The 10692-nt window shown below is 48.1% G+C and overlaps 1 protein-coding gene and 1 non-coding gene across 5 annotated transcripts; both read left to right on the plus strand.

Annotated features, from left to right (window-relative positions):
• Nucleotides 1–910: 910 nt before the first annotated feature.
• Nucleotides 911–1014, plus strand: LOC119623993 (U6 spliceosomal RNA). Its single transcript, XR_005240090.1, has one exon. It is a non-coding gene; the product is annotated as a U6 spliceosomal RNA (small nuclear RNA).
• Nucleotides 1015–5502: 4488 nt separating this feature from the next.
• On the plus strand, nt 5503–10415 carry PRR13 (proline rich 13). 4 transcript variants are annotated; one of them, XM_037997048.2, is made up of 5 exons: nt 5547–5563; nt 5674–5762; nt 6453–6491; nt 7183–7556; nt 9791–10415. In XM_037997048.2, the coding sequence occupies exons 3-5, from the start codon at nt 6473–6475 to the stop codon at nt 9836–9838; spliced, it is 441 nt and encodes a 146-aa protein (XP_037852976.1). In that variant the 5' UTR covers nt 5547–5563; nt 5674–5762; nt 6453–6472; the 3' UTR covers nt 9839–10415. The 4 variants fall into 4 exon arrangements, with proteins under 4 accessions (XP_008001647.1, XP_037852976.1, XP_008001649.1 ...); XM_008003456.3 differs by lacking the exon at nt 5674–5762 and having other exon boundaries at nt 5503–5563; XM_008003458.3 differs by lacking the exon at nt 5547–5563 and having other exon boundaries at nt 5596–6344.
• The last annotated feature ends 277 nt before the right edge of the window (nt 10416–10692 follow it).

The raw sequence follows: 10692 nt of genomic DNA on the forward strand, positions 1-10692 counted from the left end.
CAATCAAAAATAAACCTATGGGTCGGGCGTGGTGGCTCGCACCTGTAATCCCAGCATTTTGGGAGGCCGAGGCGGGTGGATCACCTGTCAGGAGTTCGAGACCAGCCTGGCCAACATGGTGAAATCCCATCTCTATTAAAAATACAAAAATTAGGCCAGGCACAGTGGCTTACGCCCGTAATCTCAGCACTTTGGGAGGCCAAGGCGGGTGGATCATGAGATCAAGAGATCCAGACCATCCTGGCTAACACGATGGAACCCTGTCTCTACCAAAAATACAAAAAGTTAGCCGGGCATGGTGCTGGGTGCCTGTAGTCCCAGCTACTTGGGAGGCTGAGGCAGGAGAATGGCGTGAACCTGGGAGGCGGAGCTTGCAGTGAGCCGAGATCGTGCCACTGCACTCCAGCCTGGGCGACAGAGAGAGACTTTGTCTCAAAAAAAAACCAGAAAAAAAAAAACACAAAGATACAAAAATTAGCCTGGTGTGGTGGTGCACACTTGTAATCCCAGCTACTTGGGAGGCTGAGGCAGGAGAATCACTTGAACCCGGCAGGCGGAGGTTGCAGTGAGCCAAGATTGCGCCATTGCACTCCAGCCTGGGTGACAGAGTGAGACCCTGTCTAAAAAAAAAAATAATAAAAATAAAAAAAATAAATAAAAATAAATAAAATAAATAAGCCTATGATTGGGAGACTGAGGAAGGCAGGTCACCTGAGGTCAGGAGTTGGAGACCAGCCTGGCCAACATGACAAACCTTGTGTCTACTAAAAATACAAAAATTAGCTGGGCATGGTGGTGCACACCTACAATCCCAGCTACTCCGGGGGCTGAGGATGGAGAATCGCTTCAATCCGGGAGGTGGAGTTTGCAGTGAGCTGAGATCAGACCACTGCACTCCAGCCTGGACGAGTGAGCCTCCATATCGAAACGAACAAAGGAAAAAAAAACCAGAGAAGATTAGCATGGTCCTTGTGGAAGGATGACATGCACATTTGTGAAGCATTCCGTATTTTAAACAAACAATGACCATATCCCAAACATCAGAGAGGCCATAAATAAAAAGACAAGGGGAGTGTTGTGGTATTACAGTTTCTACTTGTAGTTTTTTTTTTTTTTTTTGAGATGGAGTCTGGCTCTGTCGCCCAGGCTGGAGTGCAGTGGCCGGATCTCAGCTCACTGCAAGCTCCGCCTCCCGGGTTTACGCCATTCTCCTGCCTCAGCCTCCCGAGTAGCTGGGACTACAGGCGCCTGCCACCTCACCCGGCTAGTTTTTTTGTATTTTTTAGTAGAGACGGGGTTTCACCGTGTTCGCCAGGATGGTCTCAATCTCCTGACCTCGTGATCCGCCCGTCTCGGCCTCCCAAAGTGCTGGGATTACAGGCTTGAGCCACCGCGCCTGGCCTACTTGTAGTATTTTTGAATGAGTGTATTGTAATATGTTGTATAGAAGAGATCACTAGGCCGGGCGCGGTGGCTCACGCCTGTAATCCCAACACTTCGGGAGACTGAGGCAGACGGATCATGAGGTCAGGAGATCGAGACCATCCTGGCTAACACGATGAAACCTCGTCTCTACTAAAATATACAAAAAAATCAGCTGGGCGTAGTGGCGGGCGCCTGTAGTCCCAGCTACTCGGGAGGCTGAGGCAGGAGAATGACGTGAACCCAGGAGGCCGAGCTTGCAGTGAGCCAAGATTGCACCACTGCACTCCAGCCTGGGCGACAGAGCGAGACTCTGTCTCAAAATAAATAAATAAATAAATAAATAAATAAATAATCACTAAAAGCCAGAAAATATAGGTTATAATCTTGTATCTCCTAACTGTGCACTCTTAGGAAAGTTTATTTTTCTCAGGAAATTGAATAAATGTTTCTCTAAGTCATTTCCAACCCTATAGTTCCATGATTCTGTGATAAAATGATAAAATATGAAAGTTCCAATTGTGAAGATGAGTTTACCAAATCCAATGTTTGCCTAATATGATATTCCTATGAGTAGTGATTTCATGCTCCTAGAGATGTATTAGGCATGTAAATACACTTTTTAGAAACCTGGGCTGGGTGCAGTGGCTCATGCCTGTAATCCTAGCACTTTGGGAGGCAGAGGCGGGCTGGTCACCTGAAGTCGGGAATTTGAGACCAGCCTGACTAACATGGAGAAACCCTGTGTCCACTAAAAATACAAAATTAGCCAGGCGTGGTGGTGCATACCTGTAATCCCAGGTACTTGGGAGGCTGAGACAGGAGAATGACTTGAACTCAGGAGGCTGGGGTTGCCATGAGCCAAGATGGCACCATTGCACTCCAGGCTGGGCAACAAGAGCGAAATTCCATCTCAAAAAAAAAAAAAAGAAGAAAAGAAAAAATAAACTTCTAGAGTAGGCAAACTTTTTTTTTTTTGAGACGGAGTCTTACTCTGTCACCCCCAAGTTGGAGTGCGGTGGTGCGATCTCGGCTCACTACAACATCTGCCTCCCTAGTTCAAGGGATTCTCCTGCCTCAGTCTCCCAAGTAGCTGGGATTACAGTGTGTGCCACCACGCCCAGCTAATTTTTTATTGTTAGTACAGATGGGGTTTCACTATGTTTGTTGGGATGGTCTCAAAATCCTGACCTCGTGATCTGCCCACCTCAACCTCCCAAAGTCCTGGGATTACAGGCATGAGCCACCGCGCCCAGCCTGTTTGTTTGTTTTGAGACAGGGTCTCACTCTGTGAGTGAGACTGGAGTGCAGTGGAATGATCTTGGCTCACTGTAACTTCTGTCTCCCAGACTCCAGTGATCCTCCCACCCTAGCCTCCTGAGTAGCTGGGATTATGGGTGCACACAACCACGCCCAGCTAATTTTTCTATTTTTTGTAGAGACAAGATTTCACCATGTTGACCAGGATGGTCTCGAACTCCTGAGTTCAAGGGAATCCACTAGCCTCGGCCTCCCAAAGTGCTGGGATTACAGACATGAGTCACCCCACTCGGCCAAAATGCAGTCTTGTTATGTAAGATACTATCACTGGGGGAAGCTGGGTAAATTTTACAACTTCTTGTGAGTCTAAAATTATTTCAAAATAAAAGAACAGGACGGGCGCGGTGGCTCACGCCTGTAATCCCAGCACTTTGGGAGGCCGAGATGGGCGGATCACGAGGTCAGGAGATCGAGACCATCCTGACTAACACGGTGAAACCCCGTCTCTACTAAAAATACAAAAATTAGCCGGGCGCGGTGGCGGGCGTCTGTAGTCCCAGCCACACGGGAGGCTGAGGCAGGAGAATGGCGTGAACCCGGGAGGCGGAGCTTGCAGTGAGTGGAGATTGCGCCACCGCACTCCAGCCTGGGCGACAGAGCGAGACTCCGTCTCAAAAAAAAAAAAAAACAAAAACAAAAACAAAATAAAAGAACACTATCTAGGCAATACCACTCAGGACATAGGCAGGGGCAAAGATTTAATGATGAGATCACCAAAAGCAATCACAACAAAAGCAAAAATTGACAAATGTGATCTAATTAAACTAAAGAGCTTCTGCACAGCAAAAGAAACTAACATCGGAACAAACCGCCAACCTACAGAACGGGAGAAAATTTTTATGATCTGTCAAAGTGTCTAATATCCAGAATCTACAATAAACTTAAACAAATTTAGAAGAAAAAAAAACAATCCCATTAAAAAGTGGGCAAAGGACATGAACAGACACTTCTCAAAAGAAGACATGCAACCCACAAACATGAAAAAAAGCACAACATCACTGAACATCAGAGAAATGTAAATCAAAACCATAATGAGATACTATCTCATGCCAGTCAGAATGCTGATTTTTAAAAAGTCAAGAAATAACAGGCCAGGCCTGGTGGCTCATGCCTGTAATCCTAGCACTTTGGGAGGCCAAGGTGGGTGAATCACTTGAGGTCAGGAGTTTGAAACTGCCCTAGCCAACATGGTGAAACCCCATTTCTACTAAACACACACACACACACACACACACACACACTATATATATATATTTATTTATTTATTTATTTATTTATTTTTCTGAGACGGAGTCTAGCTCTGTCGCCTAGGCTAGAGTGCAGAGGCGCAATCTCGGCTCACCGCAAGCTCTGCCCCCCAGGTTCATGCCATTCTCCTGCCTCAGCCTCCTGAGTAGCTGGGACTACAGGTGCCCATCACCACGTCCGTCGAATTTTTTTTGTATTTTTAGTAGAGATGGGATTTCACCATGTTGGCCAGACTGGTCTTGAATTCCTGACCTTGTGATCCACTTGCCTCAGCCTCCCATAGTGCTAGGATTACAGGCGTGAGCCACCCCGCCTGGCCTAATTTTTTTGTATATTTAGTAGAGACGGGGTTTTGCTATGCTGGCCAGGCTGGTCTCGAACTCCTGACCTCGTGATCCGCCCGCCTCGGCCTCCCCAAGTGCTTGGATTACAGGCATGAGCCAATGTGCCTGGCCACTTGTATTGTTTTCTTTAAAAAAAAAAAAAAAGTTTGGGCGCGGTGGCTCACGCCTGTAACCCCAGCACTTTGGGAGGCCGAGGCAGGCAGATCACGAAGTCAAGAGATGGAGACCATCCTGGCCAACATGGTGAAACCCCATCTCTACTAAAAAATACAAAAATTAGCCGCGCCTGTAGTCCCAGCTACTCGGGAGGCTGAGGCAGAAGAATCGCTTGAACCCGGGAAGCGGAGGTTGCAGTGAGCCGAGGTCGCACCACTGCACTCCAGCCTGGCAACAGAGCAAGACTCCGTCTCAAAAAAAAAAAAAAGAAAGAAAGAAAAGAGGCCATTGTAGCAATTCAGGGGAGAAATGAATCCAGGCGAGAGATGATGGGAGGTTTGGACCAGGGAAGACGGAGAGAAGTGGAGAGATTCCAGATGTATTTGTGAGACAAAACTGATAATTTGGGGTAAGGGAGGTGAAGGAGACAGAGGGATCACGGAAGACCTCCTTGGTTTCTGGTTTAGGCTTCTTGACAGATGGCGGAGCTATGCAATTGAGAGAGGGAATCCTGGGAGAGATTATGAAATCTCTGTATTTTCCGCAAGAATGTTTGTTTGCTTCCCTTGCGAGTGTAAGAGGGAGCCGGGAACATTGAGGCTTGGGGCTAGGACTTAGCAGCTCCTCTGCCCTTGCCGAGAACTCTGTCTATATCTGTATTACAACACTTACCATAGTATATTCACTTTACAAGGTATTGCACCCAGTGAACCATGACTAGCAGAGGGCAAGGGCAGAGTTTCTTCTCGGTGTCTCTAGGACTTTGCCCAGCAGCTGGCCCCGCCCCCTCTAGCGCTCTCCGCCTAGCTCCGCCCCCAGGAGATTTCCGGCTTCTCAGTACTTGCCTAGTCGTAAAGGGCTCGGCTCTGCAGCTAGAGCAACCGTTTCCTCCTCAGTCGGACCAGAGTGATTGATTAGTTTGTTGTCCAATCATCAGCCGAGTGGCCACATAATTACCAATTAGGCAGTAGCAGAGGCGGGTACCGAAGCACGGGGTCTGGGTGACTAGGTGTGACTAGGAAGTAAGAGCCGAGACTGCGAAGAACGCATCCAGCCCAGGCGGCGGTGGAAAGGTGACGTGGTATCTGGATTCCATGGGTTTTTTCCTTTTCCCATTGCTGGGTTAAGAGCCCCTTCGCAGCTTGGGGCTAGGATCTTCATTTGCCTTTTTTCTTTTTTGGAGGAATTGGGCTGTGTCCATTTATTTAAGTATTTGAGGTTCTTGAGCAACTTCCTTCTTCGCCTCCAGGCGTATCCTTTTCTTAGCCTGAGGTGAGGTCCTCCCCAGGGAGAAAGTTGTTTGAGATCCTTTCTTACTCTGTGGGTGGTTAAAGGCCTCCGGACTCAGTTCCCAAGGGGGATGAATGATGGGGGTGCCGAGACTCGCGGGCTATGCCCTCTTGCGAAGAGTTAGACGCTTCAACCTGGGTGGAGGGGCTCTGGGAACTAGATTCCTGTGTTAGGAACCAAGTAGGTATTGAGGGCGAAGAAACAAGTGGAAAGAGACATTTCTTTCTTTTTTTTTTTTTCGAGGCGGTGTCTCGCTCTGTTGCCCAGGCTAGAGTGCAGTGGCGCGATCTCAGCTCACTGTAACCTCCGCCGCCCAGGTTCAAGCGATTCTCCTGCCTCAGCCTCCCGAGTAACTGGGATTACAGGCGCCCGCCACCGCGCCCGGCTAATTTTTAGATTTTTAGTAGAGACGGGGTTTAACGATGTTGGCCAGGCTGGTCTCGAATTCCTGACCTCGTGATCCACCCGCCTTGGCCTCCCGAAGTGCTGGGATTACAAGCGTGAGCCACCGCGCCCAGCCAGAAAAGAGATGTGTCTTATGTGGAAGTCGTGGTAGTTCTCCAGGTGGGAGAGCCTACTGTGGGGTGGAAGACGTTAGGGCTGGGCTCCGGTGCTAAGTCCACTTCCTACCTCTAGACTGTCATCTTTTTTGCCTCATTTCTTTCTCCTCAGGCTGGAGGACACACCTAAACATGTGGAATCCCAATGCCGGTAAGTGTTTGGGGGTTCTGTACCACCCCTAACCCTTTTTCTGATGGACTCTGTAACAGGAAGTTTCTCTATCAGCTGCCCCACCCCTGACCCGCCACACCCGCAAAAGCAAAGTCCTTAGTCTACAGCTGACCGGTGCTTTTTTATTTTATTTTATTTTATTTATTTATTTTTTGAGACGGAGTCTCTGTCGCCCAGGCTGGAGTGCAGTGGCGCGATCTCGGCTCACTGCAACCTCCGCCTCCTGGGTTCAAGCGATTCTCCTCTTTCAGCCCCTGGAGTAGCTGAGATTACAGGCGTGCGCCATCACGTCCGACTACTTTTTGTATTTTTAGTAGAGACGGGGTTTCACCATGTTGGCCAGGCTGGTCTCCAACTCCTGGCCTCATGTGATCTGTCCACCTCGGCCTCCCAAACTGCTGGGATTACAGGCTTGAGCCACCATGCCCCACCGGCCTGACCACTGCTTTTGTCTTCCTCAGAGTTCACTGTCTCCCTCTTCTCTCCAGCCCTTCCAGGGACATTCCCCCTTTTATCCCCAACTCAGGTTTGTCTCCCCTACCATCTATTCTCCTTTGTCACCTTTCCATTTCCCTTTAAGTATTGGGTGAGAAAGAATCTCTTTGTTTTTGTTGTTTGTTGTCGGAGACTCTGGGGAATTCTAATGTTTATTATCTGCTTCTTCCCCCAGGGCAGCCAGGGCCAAATCCATATACCCCCAACATCGGGTGCCCTGGAGGTTCCAATCCTGGCCACCCACCACCTATTAACCCACTCTTTCCCTCAGGCCCCTGTCCTCCTCCCCCAGGAGCTCCCCAGGGCAATCCAGCTTTCCCCCCAGGTGGGCCCCCTCATCCTGTGCCACAGCCAGGGTATCCAGGATGCCAACCCTTGGGTCCCTACCCTCCTCCATACCCACCGCCTGCCCCTGGAATCCCTCCTGTGAATCCCTTGGCTCCTGGCATGGTCGGACCAGCAGTGATAGTGGACAAGAAGATGCAGAAGAAGATGAAGAAAGCTCATAAAAAGATGAACAAGCACCACAAGCACCACAAGCGTGGCAAGGTCAGTACCCTCTGACCCTCTGGAGCCTGGCTAGGGAAGGGGTGCCCCCTCAGAGGGACTAGGTAGGCAGGGGTTGGGTGAGGGGGATTCACATTCTGTGGACGTGGGGGATGACGATTGTGTCGCTCTGGTAGATGATTCTTCCTTTTTGTAAAAGATTGCTACTGGGAAGAATCTGATTATCTTGAAAAGAAACATCAGGCTTCTCCTATCTGGGGGGAGCTACGGTGAGCCTTAAAATGGATTTTTAGAATCAAAAGCCAAATCTTTTCTGCCCTACTCTCTCCCAGAACTTTTGCTCCCCTCCCCGCAGGTGCATATTCTAGCAAATTGGACCCCCTCACTGACATTATCAAAACATCAATTAAAGTCATTGATTTGACAAAGCAAAGTCTTATAATAATTAACAGAATAATAATATGGCCCTAGTTCCTGGAGTTCTTTCTCTCTTTCAGTGTTCTTAGGGCCTTGTGTTAATTACATGGGCCCTTTGCCCTATCATCCAGCAGAAAAAGTGAGGACAAGAGCAGTCAGTGACTCAGCCTCTTAACAGCCTAGGACTAAGGAGGTTTTATACTCAGCCCCAAGGCTGGGTATCTTTATTTTAGAGGACTGTTAAAAATTAGTAAGGATCATGCCTGTAATCCCAGCACTTGGGAATTATTAGCTGGGTGTGGTGGCACATGCCTGTAATCCCAGCTACTCAGGAGGCTGAGGCAGGCGAATTGCTTGAACCCGGGAGGCGGAGGTTACAGTGACCCCAGATCTCACCACTGCACTCCAGCCTCGGTGACAGACAAGACTCCATCTCAAAAAAAAAAGTGCAAGGATAAAAGCAACTCTGAGGACAACTCTGGAAGGATTAAACCAATCTGCATCTTGATGAGGCCTCCATTTACATTTAACTGCCCAGTAAATTTATTTGCCTTGTGGATTCTAATTCCTGATTCTGGGTATTTGATAGAAGTCTGAAGAGAAGGCCAGGCACTGTGGTCCACACCTGTAATCCCAGCACTTTGGGAGGCCGGGGCAGGCGGATCACGAGGTCAGGAGTTCGAAACCAGCCTAGCCAACATGGCGAAACATGTCTACTAAAGATACAAAAAATTATCTGGGCATGGTGCTGCGTGTCTGTAATCCCAGGTACTCTGGAGACTGAGGCGGGAGAATCTCTCTTTTTTTTTTTTTTGAGACGGAGTCTTGCTCTGTCCCCCAGGCTGGAGTGCAGTGGTGCGATCTCGGCTCACTGCAAGCTCCGCCTCCAGGATTCACGCCATTCTCCTGCCTCAGTCCCCCCCCACCCCCCCGCCGCCCCGCCGCCCCAACTAGCTGGGACTACAGGCACCCGCCACAGCACCTGGCTAATTTTTTGTATTTTTAGTAGAGATGGGGTTTCATTGTGGTCTCGATCTCCTGACCTTGTGATCCGCCCACCTCGGCCTCCCAAAGTGCTGGGATTATAGGTGTGAGCCACCGCACCCAGCAGAGAATCTCTTAAACCCAGGAGGTGGAGGTTGCAGTGAGCCGAGATCATGCCATTGCACTCCAGCCTGGGCGACAGGGTGAGACTCCATCTGAAAAAAAAAAAAAAAAAAGAAATCTGAAGAGAATTGAGATTTAGTGGGGAAGAAGGGGGAGAAATTACCCTGGAGAGACTGAAAAATGTTTTTATTTAATAACTGTAGCATTGCTGGGAGTATGTGCTTAAGGATCATTGAATAGAACTCCCAGCCTTTTCTTACATCTTCCCCACTTTTTCACATTGTGCTTTGGAAAAACTAGAGATACGTGCACACACAACTGCTGTTTCTACTGTCTTCTTAGATTTGTAGAATCCAATTTCTTAAAATCATAGGACTTTGCATGCAGCTAATAAATAAGCATTTATAAAGTAACTGCTGTTTCCTAGCACCATACTATGCTTGGGCCTGTAATTTATTCCTTGCCTAGGCATCGATTCAGGTAAAGAAAGTTGGAAATTTGCTCCAAAGGCAATATGTTAAATTTTTAAAATTCTGTGTGATAATTTAGGATGGTTTAATCCATTCCTGTGTGCTCACTGCTGAAGGAAACCCTTGCTTTTGTTTAGGTACAGTCTGTTCAAGACTCCTGACCTTCTTAGGGAAGCAAGGGATACTTGGGTAGAGGGGTAGGGCACCAAAGAATGGCCCACGGAGTGATGAAAGGTCATTTGGATCTGATGCTTCTTTCCTCTTTCCCCTTTCCCCTTGCAGCATTCCTCCTCCTCTTCCTCCTCCTCTTCCAGCAGTGATTCTGACTGAATACAGGCCCTGGACCCTTCCCTCAAGTCTCACCAGTTCTGCTCTCCCATCAAGCTTCAGATGCCATGTTGTACTGGGGGAAAGTAGCCCTTGTGCTCCCCACCCCCTACCTCCACCTGAGCCTCACCCTGCTGTTGAGCCCTGAGTGGCTAGGGGAAATGGGAAGAGGATTGCCATGGCCTGGCCATCTTGTTGCTGCTTGGATAGATCATATAGCTAATGAATTAGGCAGGGGAGCTATTTTTTGAAAATGATGAACTAAATGTTGAAGACAAGTTTGAGATCTGTAAAATGTGATTTTTTTACTTCCGCTTATAATACTTGTGATTGGGGAGGTTTGCGGAAATTTAATTATGATGAAAAACCTCTATCTTTTTTGTAATGTTGCCATACTTGGGGAATTTAGTGGCAAATACATTCCCCAGCAGGCCTTTTGTTGGTTGCACTAACTGCAAAGTTGCTGGGAAGTAGAGTCCGTTTGGTCGATGAGCTTTGACCGCCATTTTGGAACCTTACCTTTCCTCCTTAGCCCAGTATGCTGTCTCAGGTCCTATTCAAATAAAGATATTTCTCCTGGTCTCTGTTCACCTGTGCTATCACCTTGGCTGGGTATGGCACATTCTACAACTTTTGCTAATCTTCCACAGACCCTTTAAAGTGTATCAATTTTATAGAAGGGAACCAGAGCTTCACTGAGGAAGACACCATGTGATTCCTATGTTTTTTAAGTGGGAGAACTCTTCAAAATTGGGTCAGGTAGAGTGGCATGAATCTTTATTGTCTTCCCTTGGGTCAATGGATATAGGCCTTTAGCTTATGTTTTTTTAACTCTGGCTGCCCATCAGCTATGAGAG

Source organism: Chlorocebus sabaeus, chromosome 11 (genome assembly GCF_047675955.1).
Source record: "Chlorocebus sabaeus isolate Y175 chromosome 11, mChlSab1.0.hap1, whole genome shotgun sequence".
Lineage (NCBI taxonomy): Eukaryota > Metazoa > Chordata > Mammalia > Primates > Cercopithecidae > Chlorocebus > Chlorocebus sabaeus.

Excerpts from the sequence above, each read along its gene's own strand:
- PRR13 (XM_008003456.3), top strand. Across the intron at positions 7,557-9,790 it reads AGCACCACAAGCGTGGCAAG|CATTCCTCCTCCTCTTCCTC; the intron begins GTCAGTACCCTC and ends TTCCCCTTGCAG.